At 44.5% G+C, this 18,566-nt stretch overlaps 1 protein-coding gene across 2 annotated transcripts in view; it reads left to right on the top strand.

Annotated features, from left to right (window-relative positions):
• MCF2 (MCF.2 cell line derived transforming sequence) overlaps positions 1 to 18,566 on the top strand; it is a 199,036-nt gene that overhangs the window by 70,375 nt on the left and 110,095 nt on the right. For both annotated transcript variants that reach the window (XM_075323774.1, XM_075323773.1), the window contains exon 4: positions 7,075 to 7,165. In XM_075323774.1, coding sequence (XP_075179889.1) covers positions 7,075 to 7,165 — 91 coding nt within the window. The remainder of the gene's footprint in view (positions 1 to 7,074; positions 7,166 to 18,566) is intronic.

Here is an 18,566-nt window from a genome sequence, read left to right as displayed (position 1 = left end):
GGCCGGCCAATCCGTGTGGGGGGGAGCCAGGGCGAGCGACCAATCCGTGCGGGGGGCGGGGCCATGGCGAGGCCAGCGGCCAATCTGCTTTGTGTCACCGTAAGGACACAATTTTGGAGCAAGACAGACAGACAGACAGACATAATAAGGCAATTATATATATATATATATATATATATATATATATATATATATATATATACAGTACAGACCAAATGTTTGGACACACCTTCTCATCTCTAGAACAACTGTTAAGAGGAGTCTTTGTGCAGCAGCCTTCATGGTAAAATAGCTGCTAGGAAACCACTGCTAAGGACAGAGAACAAGCAGAAGAGACTAGTTTGGGCTAAAGAACACAAGGAATGGACATTAGACCACTGGAAATCTGTGCTTTGGTCTGATGAGTCCAAATTTCAGATCTTTGGATCCAACCACCGTGTCTTTATAGAAAAGGTGAACGCATGGACTCTACATGGCTGAAGCATGGAGGAGGAGGTGTGACGGTGTGGGGGTGCTTTGCTGGTGACACTGTTGGGGATTTATTCAAAATTGAAGGCATACAGAACCAGCATGGCTACCACAGCATCTTGCAGTGGCGTACTATTCCATCCGGTTTGCGTTTATTTGGACCATCATTTATTTTTCAACAGGACAATGACCCCAAACACACCTCCAGGCTGTGTAAGGGCTATTTGACTAAGAAGGAGAGTGATGGGGTGCTACGCCAGATGACCTGGTCTCCACAGTCACCAGGCCTGAACCCAATCGAGATGGTTTGGGGTGAGCTGGACCACAGAGTGAAGGCAAAAGGGCCAACAAGTGCTAAGCATCTCTGGGAACTCCTTCAAGACTATTGGAAAACCATTTCCGGTGACCACCTCATGAAGCTCATCAAGAGAATGCCAAGAGTGTGCAAAGCAGTAATCAAAGCAAAAGGCGGCTACTTTGAAGAACCTAGAATATAAGACATATTTTCAGATGTTTCACACTTTTTTGTTAAGCATTTCATTCCACATGTTTTAATTCATAGTTTTGATGCCTTCAATGTGAATCTAATTTTTAGAGTCCTGAAAATAAAGAAAACTCTTTGAATGAGAAGGTGTGTCCAAACTTTTAGTCTCTACTGTATTTATACAGAATATATATATATATATATATATATATATATATATATAGTATATAGTTCTGCACCACCCTACATCTCCTCCCTCATCTCTGTCTATCACCCCACCCGTGCCCTCCGCTCTGCTAATGACCTAAAACTGGCATCCTCAACAATTGGAACCTCCCACTCCCGTCTTCAAGATTTCTCACGAGCTGCGCCTATGCTCTGGAACACACTACCAAGAGCAATCCGATTATTCCCAACATCCAAACCTTTAAGCGGGCCCTAAAATCTCATTTCTTTAGACTAGCCTATCATCTCACTGCCCTGATCTAATCTAGTCCCTTTCTGCCCTTCATAACAAAAAATTTACTTCCAATTCTTGTCCCCTGTACCTATATAAATTCTGGCCAATGACAGGTTCATGCAGCTGGTTTTGAATCCCCTATTAAATCGATGGCTGGACCATACAGTTAGGTCCAGAAATATTTGGACAGTGACACAAGTTTCGCGAGTTGGGCTCTGCATGCCACCACATTGGATTTGAAATGAAACCTCTACAACAGAATTCAAGTGCAGATTGTAACGTTTAATTTGAAGGTTTGAACAAAAATATCTGATAGAAATTGTAGGAATTGTACACATTTCTTTACAAACACTCCACATTTTAGGAGGTCAAAAGTAATTGGACAAATAAACCAAACCCAAACAAAATATTTTTATTTTCAATATTTTGTTGCGAATCCTTTGGAGGCAATCACTGCCTTAAGTCTGGAACCCATGGACATCACCAAACGCTGGGTTTCCTCCTTCTTAATGCTTTGCCAGGCCTTTACAGCCGCAGCCTTCAGGTCTTGCTTGTTTGTGGGTCTTTCCGTCTTAAGTCTGGATTTGAGCAAGTGAAATGCATGCTCAATTGGGTTAAGATCTGGTGATTGACTTGGCCATTGCAGAATGTTCCACTTTTTTGCACTCATGAACTCCTGGGTAGCTTTGGCTGTATGCTTGGGGTCATTGTCCATCTGTACTATGAAGTGCCGTCCGATCAACTTTGCGGCATTTGGCTGAATCTGGGCTGAAAGTATATCCCGGTACAGTTCAGAATTCATCCGGCTACTCTTGTCTGCTGTTATGTCATCAATAAACACAAGTGACCCAGTGCCATTGAAAGCCATGCATGCCCATGCCATCACGTTGCCTCCACCATGTTTTACAGAGGATGTGGTGTGCCTTGGATCATGTGCCGTTCCCTTTCTTCTCCAAACTTTTTTCTTCCCATCATTCTGGTACAGGTTGATCTTGGTCTCATCTGTCCATAGAATACTTTTCCAGAACTGAGCTGGCTTCATGAGGTGTTTTTCAGCAAATTTAACTCTGGCCTGTCTATTTTTGGAATTGATGAATGGTTTGCATCTAGATGTGAACCCTTTGTATTTACTTTCATGGAGTCTTCTCTTTACTGTTGACTTAGAGACAGATACACCTACTTCACTGAGAGTGTTCTTGACTTCAGTTGATGTAGTGAACGGGTTCTTCTTCACCAAAGAAAGTATGCGGCGATCATCCACCACTGTTGTCATCCGTGGACGCCCAGGCCTTTTTGAGTTCCCAAGCTCACCAGTCAATTCCTTTTTTCTCAGAATGTACCGGACTGTTGATTTTGCTACTCCAAGCATGTCTGCTATCTCTCTGATGGATTTTTTCTTTTTTTCAGCCTCAGGATGTTCTGCTTCACCTCAATTGAGAGTTTCTTAGACCGCATGTTGTCTGGTCACAGCAACAGCTTCCAAATGCAAAACCACACACCTGTAATCAACCCCAGACCTTTTAACTACTTCATTGATTACAGGTTAACGAGGGAGACGCCTTCAGAGTTAATTGCAGCCCTTAGTGTCCCTTGTCCAATTACTTTTGGTCCCTTTAAAAAGAGGAGGCTATGCATTACAGAGCTATGATTCCTAAACCCTTTCTCCGATTTGGATGTGAAAACTCTCATATTGCAGCTGGGAGTGTGCACTTTCAGCCCATATTATATATATAATTGTATTTCTGAACATGTTTTTGTAAACCGCTAAAATAACAAAACTTGTGTCACTGTCCAAATATTTCTGGACCTAACTGTATATGACAAGCTTTTCTCCCCCTCATTCACCTTTTGTGTCTCCCCTATTTCCTCATAGACTGTAAGCTTACGAGCAGGGCCCTCACTCCTCCTGGTATCTTAATTTTGTTATTTTGTATTGTCTCAAATGGCTTGTACATGCCCCCTCTGAATTGTAAAGCGCTGCGGAATATGTTGGCGCTATAGAAATAAAACTTTATTATTATTGTATAATTATAATTTTATATATATATATATATATATAATTTTATATATAATATCATATTTGTTAATATATTATATATTTATCTATAAATTTATATACAATATATAATTTTTAAACATTTTTTTTCTACTTTGTACTTTAATGTCTCCTTGGGCAATTTGAACCTGCAATGGTCAGATCATAGTGTTGAGTGGACGTGGATCGGCAAAATCCGGATCCGTGCGGTTTGAGCGGCAGATCCGAGTCCGACCTGGATGCGGGATTCCGGGTGCACGATCCGGATCCGTTTTTGTTTTTGTTTTTTTGGGTTTTTTTTTCTCTCTCTCTCTCTGTCTCGCCGGATTCCAGATCGGATCCGAACTTCTTTGTCAACCCGCTGGATTATTGACAGTCCGCTCAACTCTATCTGATCACTTGTTCTATATATTGCAGTACTACTGTATATAGAAGAAATCACAGTTTCCTATGAATGCCGGCCATGGGCTGACTTTCATAGGAGTACTAAGATGACAGATACAGGCCATTAGCTGATATCTGGCAGTCATCACAAATCATCAGCATCCCCAATCACATCATGGGAGCATCAACGAGAGGTCAGAACAGCGCACCCCCCTGCCAACACTGACAGCGTCATTTAACAGGTTAACAGCTATGGGAGGCACACTGCTCCACCCGTGGCTGTGAGAGGCAGATGTCAGCTGATTAAATCAGCCTACATGTGCTGGGAAAGATGTGGGCTCAGCGTACGAGCCTGCATCAAAGGCAGCGACAAGACAGACAACGTACATATCATGTCATTCATCGTTAAGGGGTTAAGTAATTTTCAGACAACTTTCTTGGGGTCAGTGTCCATTTATAAGACTCATTTGTGCCAAAACTTAAATCTTCTTTCCTACAATGGCATAACTATAGTTGGTGCAGGGGTTACAGTCGCACCTAGGCCCTTGAGGCTGTAACTCGTAAAGATCTGTGATAATTAGGGCCTTGTTGGAAGTTTTACATAGGGGCCAACAAGCACCAAGTTACACCATTGACTTCCTGGCTGATGAGTTGTTACATTAATATCTTCACATAATTTCCCCTCCTAATATTATCTTCCATTTTGTGAAGTGAACCAGTCCCTCTTACAAAAGCACCCCCTCCTTTTGTCCCTGGGTGAGCACACATTCCACACCACCACACCTTCATTGCGGACCATGTGTGCAGCTCTGTTTGTTTCTCTGGGACTGGTGGTACTCTCTAGGCATTGACCATGTGGCTTAATTCTGCATATTCTTATCTCGCTAACTCCCTGCTCTTATCAATGGGTGGGGTCCACACTTATCCCTTAGCACTCTGCTTCCAGTGCCAGTTATAAGTTTGACTTACCCTGGTTCACTTCTTTTACTCTTTTACTGGTTAACTACTTTGTTTCCCATTGCTGACCTTAGCTTATGTTTTGACCATTCTTCTGCTTGATGACTTCCTGCTGTCTATCCTCTGCCATCCCCGCTGCACTGGCCAGCAGCATGTAACGTAGCAGTGAGGGGCAGTCATGGGGAGGGTTGCAGTCCCCAACCCACCCCAGCACGCTACAGACATGGGGGGCAGAGTTGTGTATGAAGTGAGTGTGGAGGTGTTACCTGTTCAAAGCTGCTCATTTGGGTTTTCCTCTGGCTTCTCTAGACCCCGTTCACTCAGACTGGCATCACACGCTGCACTATCAGTAACGAATCCACTACCGGTTGAAACTGTAACAACTTTACTGTACATTCGTTTCCAACACAGCTTCCACTTCATCAGGGCAGTTTTTACACCAAGATCTGTCACTGGCATTGCCGGCTTTATGGACACTCTATCTTCTTCTTTACTAACATTCCGGCTTCGTACAAACAAAAGGTCTTCTAGACCCCTTATTCTTGCTGTGCCAGGGATCCCGTCAGTCAACACTGGCCCTGTCTGCTGTCCACATTCCCAATGGCTGCTGGCCTAGGAAAGAGGTGCACTTCTCTTTTTCCTCTGGTTTTTACCTTCTGTAACCACTTTGCTTCAGTCCACGTGATTCCTTCTCTCTTGTCTCCTTTCTCTACCTGGGTCCTCCATACCGCACTACACCACTCTGCTACATCTGACTCTGTTGGTTTCTCCGTTCTGTCACTATTGCCTAACTGCCTGTACTGACTATCCTCCCCTTTTAACCCACGCCATCATGTCACTCCCTCTCATTCCTCTACCCTGTGGGACCAGGGACTTAGTGACACCTATTGGTGGCCGGTCAAATTACACAGGAAAATTTGTACATCTAGATACAGCACTTTAAAACATCTACACTTGATTATAACACTCTTCAGGGGAGGAAGGGCGCATGACACCCTCTTACAAGCACTCCATGGACTTTACTGAGGGGTGCCCGGTGCAGGTGCAGATCCCTGATTAGGGATTAAAGGGTGAAGGCAGAGACCTGCTCGCATGAAGTTTGTCTGTGGAAGCCATTATAAGGGTCTCCAGCCTTCCACTGACAGTGCGACGCTACAGCCATAACATTGTTTTCTAGTAATCACCATTCAACTTTAGACCAATTTGAATTTTGACATACTGAATTGATCTGTATGTGAATGTTTTGGGATAATTTGCTTCGGTCATGTACAAAGTAATCAATCTAAACAACTTGATAATTCCAGAGTTTGTTGATCTAGAATCTGCAGAGGGGGAAGAAATAAGTTTTAAGGACTTTATCCTAAAGGCGGCGTTACACGCTACGATATATCTAACGATATGTTGTCGGGGTCACGGAATTCGTGACGCACATCCAGCATCGTTAGAGATGTCATAGCATGTGCACGTCCGAATGACTGTTAATGAGCAAAAATACTCACCTTATCGTTGCTCGTTGACACGTAGTTCATTTTCATAATGTTGTTCCTCCTTCTATGCGCCGGTTTTTCGTCGTTCCCTTGGCAGCACACATCGCTACGTGTGACACACCGGGAACGACGAACACAGCTTACCTGCGTCCCGCCAGTAATGAGGAAGGAAGGAGGTGGGCGGGATGTTATGGCCGCTCATCTCCGCCCCTCCACTTCTATTGGGCGGCCACTGTGTGACGTCCCTGTGACGCCGAACGTCCCTGCCCCTTCAGGAAGAGGATGTTCGCCGCCCACAGTGACGTCGTTAGGGAGGTAAGTTCGTGTGACGGGGGTTAATGACATTGTGCGCCACGGGCAATGAATTGCCCGTGACGCACAAACGACGGGGGCGGGTGCGATCGCATGATATATCGCTTCGTGTGGCGGGGCCTTAAGTGTTTGTAAATAGGGATGAGCGAATGTATTCGCCACTATTCGGTATCCGACGGATAACAGGCTATTCGCGTCATTCGGTATCCGACGAATAAAACCACATCCGTTCCGATACTTTCATTTTCATTTCTGACTTCCTGGCGCAGAGAGGGAGAGAGAGACTATTCGTTGAATATTCGGAAAGTCGGATATTTTGGTATTCGATCATCCCTGTTGTAAACTGATGATTGTTTCCTTTTGTTGTGCTTTGATTTCCTCTACTTATGTAGGTAGTTTCAGAGGTATAGGTCCTGAATGCAGTACACATTCAATATATTGAAAATGATTATACTAATATTGTTTTTTTTTCCTTTATTTCTTTTAGTAAAGAAGAAGATGACATTAAATTCATTGTTATATTGGACAGAAGATTGGATACATGGACGTCTGTAAAATTAACCCTCCAGAAATTATCAGTAAGTCACAGCCATAATATTGACTTCCAAAGAGATATAATGTGGGAAGACTTATCAAAAGTTTTCAATTAGAGCAAAATGTTATCCATTTTAGTTATAAAAGCTGTTAAGTTTATTTTATGCTACATTAAAATTGCTCTAATTTGTAAAGTATGAACAAATCAACACAAAAGGGAGAAGATGGATCCAAAATTGTTCATTACTTTTGCTTTTATTGCACCACCATATACCACAGCACTGTAGTCATCATTGTGCCCATTGGGGATCACAATCTACATTCCCTATCACTATGTTTTTGGAGTGGGGAAAGAAACCCACACAAACACAGGGAGAACATACAAACTCCTCACAGATATTATTCTTGGTAAGATATAAACCCAGGAACACAGCACTGCAAAGCAACAGTGCTAACCACTGAGCCAAGGTATTGCCCAATGAGCAAGCCTGGGACCCATTTCACGTAGGTTGTGAGTGTCGGTCACTGTATTTTGGCAACCCGTTATTTGTGGTAACTACATTCGGATTCTGCTTACAAGGGTTGTCCACTACTAAGACAATCCATTTTGATTCCACATGTTTCCCCCAGGTAAAATAATAAAGCCTGTACTCACCTCCTGTACCAGTGCCGTTCCAGCGGTGTCGCAGTTCACGTTCCAGGGCTCACATGGGGTTGTGACATCACACGAGTTCTGTGTCCAATCAGCGTCGGCTTCCTTCTCCAAACCTTCAGACCAAACGAACAATCAACAGGAAGTGACTACATCCGCAGCACTCACTTCCTGTTCACTAACTCATTTTGTCCGAAGGCGGTGCTGATTGAACTCAGGGCTTGTGTGATGTTACAACCTCACTTGAGCCCTGGCACTGTGTTCCCGGACACCGCTGGAAGGACACCAGTATGGGAGGTGAGTATAGGCTTTATTATTTTACCTGGAGGAAACATGTGGAGTCAGAAGGGGTTGTCCTGGTAGTGAACAACCCCTTTAAAACATGATTACCCCCTGAAAGCTTTGCATTTAGCAGAAAACTTAATCTGTGAAATGGAATCTTATCAGAACAAACCCTTTAATATATGGTTACATTTTTCACATCTTGCTACAGCCACAGTGCATCTGTGACTTTTTAGCGTGGGATGCTAGATTGATGGATTTATACACATTTTTGACTCTGTATATCTATACAGTCTCTAAATTTTTGTCTCCTTCAAAAACAATATTGCAATTACATACTACCAGAATAGCTTGTTGCTCCAGTGCAGTGTTAATTTATAATTCATGCAGTAAGACTTGGTGCAGTATTATTCATTAAGTACTTGAATGTAATCATTGTGGCTCGTAGTCATTGTAGAAGAATACGTAGCTGTACAGCTTTTGGCCATTTCGGGTAAAAATTATGCCTTTACTAAATTTACTTTATATGGTCAGATTCCTATAGGAGAGCATTATGTGACCACAGGCTCTTTTTGCCTAAATTGAGCATTGAGAGCTGTGTTCTTAATGTGCTGAATAAACTAATAAAATAAAAGCATATGTGATGCCCTGGACATGCCAGGTAGTCACAGTTAGGCCCCCGCACAACACCTATCCCCTAAAAAGGAGTCATCAGCCAACCACAAAAACCCTAGTCACCTCCCTCAGGGCTTGATGGACACACCAGGGGGGCGGAGCCAGGCGGTTGGCACGCCCACCAAGGACTTCAGAGGGCCTGAGGCAGGAAAAACACAGTTGAGTTGTAGTGAGTTCAGTCTGAGTGTTGAGGAGAGAGGAGGTGAGGCCTGTGAGACAGACCGGTAACAGACTAACAGGTGTGAGGGTCGTAGCCTGAACACCTTGGCTAGGAGGCAAGCAGTGGCCTCAGCCTGCAGGAGCCGGGAAGACGGCTCGGTGGAACCGTGGTGGACCGGAACAGGGTAGTGGCCCGCTGGTACCGACCCGGGGAACCGACTTGGAAACCGGAGCACACAGGGGGGTACTCAGACCCTGAAAAGAGGTCCAGAATCCACTGGACTGGGTTAATTAACTGATTGTGGTCTGGACTATAGGTCCTGTCCCACCCAAGTCCCTACTGAAGACAACAGCCCACCGAGGGGGATAGAAAGCCACTGCACAGGCAGAGAGATCCCACGGGCCAGCGTCTGCGGGCAAACGGGCTCTCCTGACATACACAAAGCCAGGGAGCGTACTCCCGTCACTGAAGCACTGGCAGTCTACATCTACACAACACGGTACAGGAAAAAGGCAGAGACCACCATCCGGGTGGGGGACCCGACTGCAGCCGGCTGCGGGCACCGACAACCATCAACTTGGTTTACCAGTGACTTGTGTGTGTCAATGACAGTGAGTACAACAGTGCCCTCCAGCTGCACACATCGCCCTGCACCGCCCAGCTATCCCCAACTGGTCCCGGGGCCATCATCCCTGACCACGGAGGGGTTAACATCTGGCTGCACTACCATCTCCCCCCGGGTGCCCAGTAATCACAGCGGTGGTGTCCAACGTCACCACGTCCCGTGGGTGGCGTCACGAACTCAAGCGCGGCTCCGGCCGTGCACCTACCTAACCCCCACCCAAAGCGCCAACATCCCCTTTCAGAGCGAAGTGACCCCGGGTCCGGAGGTGCTCGAGCCACCCACCAACGAGCCCGGATCCGAGCGGCTCGGCTGCGGCTGAGCGCGGGGCGGTACACATACTTATCTCCCACTCTGCTCCTCCACTCCCTGATCCCGCTATTCCATGTCAGGTGACCACTGCAGGCGATCTGTGGCCACTGGTTGGCTGCAGCCTTCATAGTTTCGTCATAGTTGATGGAGCTGAGAAGGCTGCAGCCCAGAGCTCAGGTGACACAGAAAATGTCGTGTGAATAGGAGCTAAACACATCCAGACAATAATGATCTACAGTGAACAAATGAAGCTCCATCATTTTTTTTTTGGGGGGGGGGGGGTTGTTTTTACTGCATTCATTATATAGCAAAAAAAAAGACTTATGAACATGATTTTCCAGGTCAATGTGATTACGGCAATACCTATTTTTCAAAGATTTTAGTTTGTGTTTTTTTGAGACCTATATCATTTTTTATTTTTACCTCTAGAAAGCTGCATGAGGGCTTCTTTTTTTCATGTACTGATTAAGTCATAAAAATTTGGGGTGCATATAAAATTTTAATTGCTTTTTATTGTATTTTTTTATGCAGGTCAGGTGCTAAAAAAACATAATTCTATTGTTTTGATTTTTTTTTCTGTTTACCATATTGGTTAATTAATTTTATGTTTTAAAAATTTGATAGACTGGATTTTTAATCCCTTCACCCCCAGGCGATTTTCCATTTTTCCGGGTTTTTTTGCTCCCCTTCTTCCGAGAGCTGTAACATTTATATTTTTCTGTCAGTCTTGCCAACTAAGGGCTTTTTTTTTGCGGGACGAGTTCTGCTTTTTAATGAAACCATAAATTTTACTATGTAGTGTACTGGAGAATGGCAAAAAAATTCCAAGTGCAAAAAAATTGCAAAAATAGTGCGATTGCATGATGTTTTTTGTGATAGTTTATTCACTGTGTTCACTATATCGTAACACTGAAGTGTCGGTGTGAGGCCTCAGGTCGGTACGAGTTTGTAGAGACCAAACATGTATAGGTTTACTTTTATCTAAGGAGTTAAAAAAAATTGTGAAGTTTGTCCAAAAAAAAGAAATGTGCTCCATTTTCCGTGATCCGTAGCGTTCTCATTTTTTGAGATCTATGGCTCAATGGTGGCTTATTTTTTTCATCTTGAACTGACGGTTTTAACAGTATCATTTCTGCGCAGAAGCGCCATTTTGATCACCTGTTATTGCATATTGCGCAAAAGTCATGGCAACCAAAAAATGTAATTTTTGTGTTTGGAATTTTTTTGCCAGTACGTCATTTACAGATTTGATTTTATATTTTGATAGATCGGGCATTTCTGAACATGGTGATACCAAATATGTGTATATTTTTAATTTTGTTAACACTTTAATTTTCAATGGGTCAAATAGGGGGTGATTTGAACTTCTAGGTTTTTTCAATTTTGTAAAACATTTTTTTTAACTTTTTTTTAATTTTATTTTGCTAGTCCCCCTAGGGGACTATAACGATCAGCAGTCTGATCATTCATTCTTTCTTGTAGATCAGAACAGCATTCCACAAAAGCTGATCTCCTCTCACACACGGCCTTCTGCAGGCTGTAAGAGAAATTGACTCATAATAGCTGCAGGAGTCATCACGTGACCCTGTGCTACCATGGCAACCATCGGATCCACATGATCACATCACGTGACTTCCGATGTAGCCGGTTAACTGAATGCTTACCTGGCCCGCTGTTACATCACGCTGTGACATTTTTAAAGCGTGTTGTAAGGGGTTAACAGGCACGAGTGAGTAGCGAATCCACTCATGCCTGATAGCCGCACATGTCAGCTGTTCAAATCAAACTATGAAATACTTAAATTGTTAGATGGCACAATACTTTATTTACATAGCTATGGAGCACATCATCTGACCATTTATGGATTGCTACATGTGCATAGGATCAGAACTAATATCATTACAGAAAACAGCACCAGTACCATCATCAGTACAGGAATAGTTATATAGTTACTTAGGTTGAAAAAAGACCTAGGCCCATCTAGTTCAACCTTCCTCCACCAGGAATATAAAACCAAAATCATCTTCAGTACATGAGTACATCACCAGAACTACCATCAGTACAGGAATACAGCACCAGAATCACAATCACTAAAGGAATACATCATCGGAACCACCATAGTACAGGAATACATCACTAGAACCATCATCACTACAGGAATACATCACCAGAACCACCATCACTACAGTAATACATCACCAGAACCACCATCACTACAGGAATACATCACCAGAACCACCATCAGTACATGAATACATCACCAGAACCACCATGAACACCACAGTAGCATGCAGTACCCATAGCTGTTGGTCACCTGCATTATAGTGACATATTCCATCAGTTGCATTTCACAAGATAGTGTTGGAGTGTGCTGCAACCACCTGATCACCAGCATATCTCTCTACTCTTACAGCACTCTTTAAGGCCAGGAACTCTTTGTACAAATCTCTCCATGCTTGTGGCCTAGTTCTTTGCTTTCCTGTGTAATGGAAACTATTTCTCATATGTGCATTCAACCACACACTGCCAAACTTCCTGCCAGCAGCCCTTTATATACCGTATACTTCCCTGGTCCATGGTATTACAGAGCCATCTAGTGGCAGCAGTGAATAGTACACACATACATTTGTGCATTAGTTTATATACATACAAAATGTATGTAAATAATAACAGCTAAAGATGAATAGGAACCTACAACCGTTATTTTACATTTGGAGGAGAATAACATTTAAACTTTTAAATAGATTGAAGAAGAGCAACTACTGTATGCACGTATGTTAATTAGCATCTTCACTAGTGATGAGCGAGCGTACCTGGCACTGCTCATTTTGCAGTTGAGCACCCTAATGATATAAGCAATGCCGAGTTTCGCATGGTGCTCCAGTGCTTGGGCTACAGTGAAGCAGCATCTTCAAAGGTTGGAGCCACAGCACTGAAGCCAGGGATTACCCATCTGAGTGCAGGGACTTGAGTCTTTAAGAGCTGAAGAACTCCTGGATTAGTTCTCTCTCTCTCTCTCTCTGTATATATATATATATATATATATATATATATATATATATATATATATATATATATATATATATATATATATATATCTATCTATCTTTCTCTCTCTTACATCTGACTGTCTCTCCTCTGTCTCTGTCTCTCCTCTGTTACATGTGATCATCTCACTCAAATGTAGCAGAGCTGAGAAGGTCAGATGCAGCAAAGTAGAGACGATCAGAGATACTACATCAGATGTCTCATCTCTGACCATCACTGCTCTGCTACATCTGACCGTCTCTACCTTACTACATCTGACCATCTCAGCTTTGCTACATCTGACCATCTTAGCTCTGTTTCATCTGACCATCTCAGCTCTGTTACATTTGAAATGGTCAAAGGTAGCAGAGCAGAGACAGATGTCTTTGACCATCTTTTCTCTGCTGCATCTGACTATCTCAGCACTGCTAGGTCTGAGTTAGCTGGGTAGATGTAGAAGAAAAGATATGACTCGCCCGCCCCAGGGCCCTAGGTGACTCTGTGTCGGGCCGGACTAGTCCGGGGTAGTCAGCGGTGGCGGGGCCCAACTCCGTGACCCTGGCGGAGTCAATTAAAATATGGCGGTATGGGGGAGATGGTAATAAAATTTGTATAAGATTCGTGACGCCACCTGTGGATTGCAGCTTTGGAGCCGCGGCTGCTGGACGGGACCTCCGGTGCTGGTCTTATGGCAGCTGAGGTGTTTCTTGCTCCCCACAGGTGGAGCGGGTACCCCGGGGCAACCATTTGGTAAAGTCTAGGGTGGATGTTTATGAGGTGCAGGACAAAGCAGATGACACGGGGCTTGCAGTTAAGATGGTTTTACTCACTGTTGGTTCCAACACTGCAGCTGATCAGTTACCCGTGGTGTGCCAGGATTCACTGTCGTGGGCCCCCGCCGATCCCGAATAGTTCAAGGGTCAATACCGGTACACCCCTCAATGTGCCCTTCCCTGGCCGTCTCACTAGCACCGACCTTCACTAGACTATCCTGCGCCTCCGCCACCGAGCCTGTCCAAAGGGCGGCTGACCTCGGTCCTCTTATTGCTCCCCCTTGCAGGTGATGGGTGGCAGGTTGTGGCCTCGGGTGCCTGAAGTAACCTCCCAGGCTGTCGGATTGCTAAAGGAAATGTTTTTCTTCTTTAGCCTGGGGTCCGTCTCCGTTATTGCGACCAGATCCCTCCACCCCGGTGTTCTTGGTGAATAAGTCCACGGAGGCCTCCCGTACATCTGTGGCACTCTGGAATCCCTTCAGTCGGTGTCACCTGGGCCTAGCAAGACCCCAGGATCTTCACCTAAAACCTTCTTTTGGCTACACTCCTCTCTCTGACTAGATCTTCCTGTCAACTGTGACTTCTGACAGACTGCCTCACACTCCCTGAACTCCCCCTAACTGGTCCCAAACAGTTCTCCTTAACCATTTCTTTTCAAAACCTAGCTCCGCCCACTTTTTCCACTGACCCACTGACTCCTCCTACATTCCCCCCCTGCCAGGCTCCACTCCTTCAGGTCGGTGAATGGGACTTAAGGCTCCATAACCAGGTATACTGGCCGCTGCTTCCTAGCATTAATGGAGTACCTGCCTTAAACCCTGACCCAGTGTGTGTCCTAACAATTGGTGTGTGCAGGTTTTGTCTGTGAACCGGTAGCTGACTCCCTTCTTACCCAGGATGGGATACCACACCTCTGGCTGCGGTTCAGTACCTCTGTGGCAACGAAAGCCCCAGGTGCGCCATATTCCCCCACAGCGAATCCCAGCACGTCTGCGGCCTGAAACAAAAATGCAGTGGCATTAACTGCAAAATTTTTAAATGCTATAACAGGTTAACAATTAACTTTTCATCCCTTTATGGGAGGCACTTTCTTGAACGTTGAAAAACATTTGAACAATTTTATTACTAGAGCATGTAAAACTTTATACATATTCTGGAGTCTTTGGTGCACTTTTGCCTTTAAGTGCAAACATTTTCTAGCAGTACATTCCCACCTTAATTCTGGTAGATAGCACAAATGGTGCAACTATATACGAGGTGGAGTCCTGGCCACACACAGTCCTATGGCCCACATGTCCATCAACTTTTTATCATTCTAAAAGAAAAACAAATTAGCAGCAATATATTTCAAAACTTTTTACATTAAAGTTCCGACCACCCAGAGTTCAGTGGACCAGTTGTCCATTTTTATCAACATAAACAGGGGAAAGATTCAGGGTGCCATCTTCAAAAAGAACAAGGGGCTAAGAAAAAGTCAGGTTGACGTCTTCGAAAAGAACACAGGGACAATATAGAGGCTATTTACATGTTGGGATCCCAGTATTTTACAGGTTGGGATCCTGTTCTGGCACAGCTCCAGATACCAGGTATGCTGTAGACAGCAGTGTCTGAGTTCCCTGGTTTTGAGAGATTTTTGCTGCGGGGCTGCTGCTGGAAGACTCCTCTGTTGGCACTGTATCCTCCCGGTGTATCTGTACATCCAGGGCGTACCACCCACGTGTACCCATTTGCCGTGTGTATTTCACTTTATCACCCTGGTATACATTAAATAAACTGCACAGTCTTTCCCTAAAGTGACTCAGGGTATGCGACTCCCCTGAGTTTTGCGGTAACCAGTCCGCTCCCGGGAGGTATGGCATTGTGAGCGGCATAACGGACGCTGCGGTTGGGGCTGTAGCAGCAGCCTCATCTCCACCTGGGCTGGACATCTTCTTCCCCCCTTAGTGCATCTTACCAGGCTCCGCGTTTCTCTTCCGGGTCTCTTTTCCGGGAAGCGCAGGCTTAACTAACCGTCGCGCTGATGGCGGGCTTTCTTCGCGCTCTTTTTCTGGCACACCCCCTTTCTTCTTGCGCCCGGAAGTTTTAACAGTAAAATACAGTCTATTAAATACAGTTCTGAGGCACACAGTACCTGGTGGGACCGGGCACGACGATCCTGTTCGTGACGCCAAAGTGACACGCCCACCCCAGGGCCGGGGGCACTCAGATCCAGGCCGGGATATCAGCGGTGGCGGGGGTCCAGTTCCGTTATTGCGACCAGATCCCTCCACCCCGGTGTTCTTGGTGGAACAAGTCCACGGAGGCCTCCCACACATCCGTGGCACTCTGGTATCCCTTCAGTCGGTGTCACCTGGGCCTAGCAAGACCCCAGGATCTTCACCTAAAACCTTCTTTTGGCTACACTCCTCTCTCTGACTAGATCTTCCTGTCAACTGTGACTTCTAGATTACAACATTGCACTCTCAAAAAAGGAAAAAACAAGGTTTATTCTTTGCAATTCTTGTATTTTTATTAATATAGAAATGTGACAGGGGGACGTTTCGGCCCAATAAGGCCTTTCTCACGCCTAGTCACTTCAAGTAGAAGATTTGGCTTATATGGAACAGATTCTGTTAGATGCAGGGATAAGTAGAATAGAGGAGGTCCACCAAAATGTAGCAGAGTTGAGTTCACTGTACAAAATTTCTGTTCTGTTGCTTATATAGGGTTTATGTATCCCAGGAGCTTTAAAGGGGCATAGTATGTGCGGTGCCTGTGGCTTGTATATCTGCTATTATACTGCTATGGTGGACTGTGTCCTCTTGTTGCCTCCTTCCCAGGCGTGAGAAAGGCCTTATTGGGCCGAAACGTCCCCCTGTCACATTTCTATATTAATAAAAATACAAGAATTGCAAAGAATAAACCTTGTTTTTTCCTTTTTTGAGAGTGCAATGTTGTAATCTAGACTATATTACTGGACTTTGGTCCTCACATTTGCACCTCAACCGTCTTGACGGGCCGTGTGCACACCATAGCCTCTCTAAACTGTGACTTCTGACAGACTGCCTCACACTCCCTGAACTCCCCTTAACTGGTCCCAACCAGATCTCCTCAACTGTTTTCTTTTTAAAAGCTAGCTCCACCCACTTTTTCTACTGACCCACTGACTCCTCCTACATTCCCCCCTGCCAGGCTGCACCCCTTGAGGCCAGTGAATGGGACTTAAGGCCCCATAACCAGGTATACTGGTTGCTGCTTCCCAGCATTAATGGAGTACCTGCCTTAAACCCTGACCCAGTGTGTGACCTAACAATTGGTGTGTGCAGGTTTTGTCTGTGAACCGGTAGTTGACCCCCTTCTTACCCAGGATGGGATACCACACCTCTGGCTGAGGTGCAGTACCTCTGTGGTGACGAAAGCCTCAGGTGCGCCACAGATACAGATGTAGCGTTTCTGACCATCTCAGCTCTGCTACATCTGAGTGAGACATCAGATGTAGCAGAGCAGAGACAGATGTAGCATCACTGATCATCTCTGCTATGCTACATCTGACCATCTCAACACAGCCACATCTGAGTGAGACACTCTGATGTTTCAGAGCAAAGACTAATGGAGCATCTCTGACTGTCTCTGCTTTGCTACATCTTACCGTCTCACTCAGATGTAGCAGAGCTGAAATGATCAGATGTAGCAGAGAAAAGACAGTCAGAAACTGTACATCTGTCTCTGCCCTGCTACATTTGTCTCACTCAGATGTAGCAGTGCTGAGACAGTCAGATTTAGTAAAGCAGAGACAGATCAATCTAGCATTTCTGATTGACTCTGATCTGCTACTACTGGCTGTCTCTGCTTTACTAAATCTGACCTCAGATCTGCTACATCTGAGTGAAACAGTCAGATGCAACAGAGCAGAGACAATTATAGCATCCCTGACCACTTCAGCTGCTACATCTGAGTGAGATGGTCAGATATAGCAGAGCACAGACAGATGTAGCATCTCTGACCATCTCTGCTCTTCTACATCTAACTATCTATGTTCTGCTACATCTAAGTGAGACGGTCAGATGCAGCAGAGCAGAGACAGATGAGGGTAATGGTAATATGATGCTGGGTCTATACAATGCAATCTCTTTATTATATGGCAGTATTATGCCGGGTCTATACAATGCAATGTAATGTGGTTACTATAGGGTGGTATTATGTTGGGTCTATACAATACAATCTCTTAACTATATGGTGGTATTATGCTAGGTCTATACAATGCAATCACATTACTATATGGCAGTATTATGTTGGGTTTATACAATGCAATCTCTTTATTATATGATGGGTCTATTCAATGTAACGTAATGTGGTTACTATATGGTGGCATTATGCCGAGTCTATACAATGCACTTGCGTTACTATATGGCTATTATGCTGGGTCTATACATTGCAATCTCATTACTACAGTTAGGTCCAGAAATATTTGGACAGTGACACAAGTTTTGTTATTTTAGCTGTTTACAAAAACATGTTCAGAAATACAATTATATATATAATATGGGCTGAAAGTGCACACTCCCAGCTGCAATATGAGAGTTTTCACATCCAAATCGGAGAAAGGGTTTAGGAATCATAGCTCTGTAATGCATAGCCTCCTCTTTTTCAAGGGACCAAAAGTAATTGGACAAGGGACTCTAAGGGCTGCAATTAACTCTGAAGGCGTCTCCCTCGTTAACCTGTAATCAATGAAGTAGTTAAAAGGTCTGGGGTTGATTACAGGTGTGTGGTTTTGCATTTGGAAGCTGTTGCTGTGACCAGACAACATGCGGTCTAAGGAACTCTCAATTGAGGTGAAGCAGAACATCCTGAGGCTGAAAAAAAAGAAAAAATCCATCAGAGAGATAGCAGACATGCTTGGAGTAGCAAAATCAACAGTCGGGTACATTCTGAGAAAAAAAGAATTGACTGGTGAGCTTGG

Source organism: Anomaloglossus baeobatrachus, chromosome 9 (genome assembly GCF_048569485.1).
Source record: "Anomaloglossus baeobatrachus isolate aAnoBae1 chromosome 9, aAnoBae1.hap1, whole genome shotgun sequence".
Taxonomy (NCBI): domain Eukaryota; kingdom Metazoa; phylum Chordata; class Amphibia; order Anura; family Aromobatidae; genus Anomaloglossus; species Anomaloglossus baeobatrachus.
The sequence above is the reverse complement of the archived record's forward strand: the minus strand, read 5'-3'. Positions and strand labels throughout refer to the sequence as shown.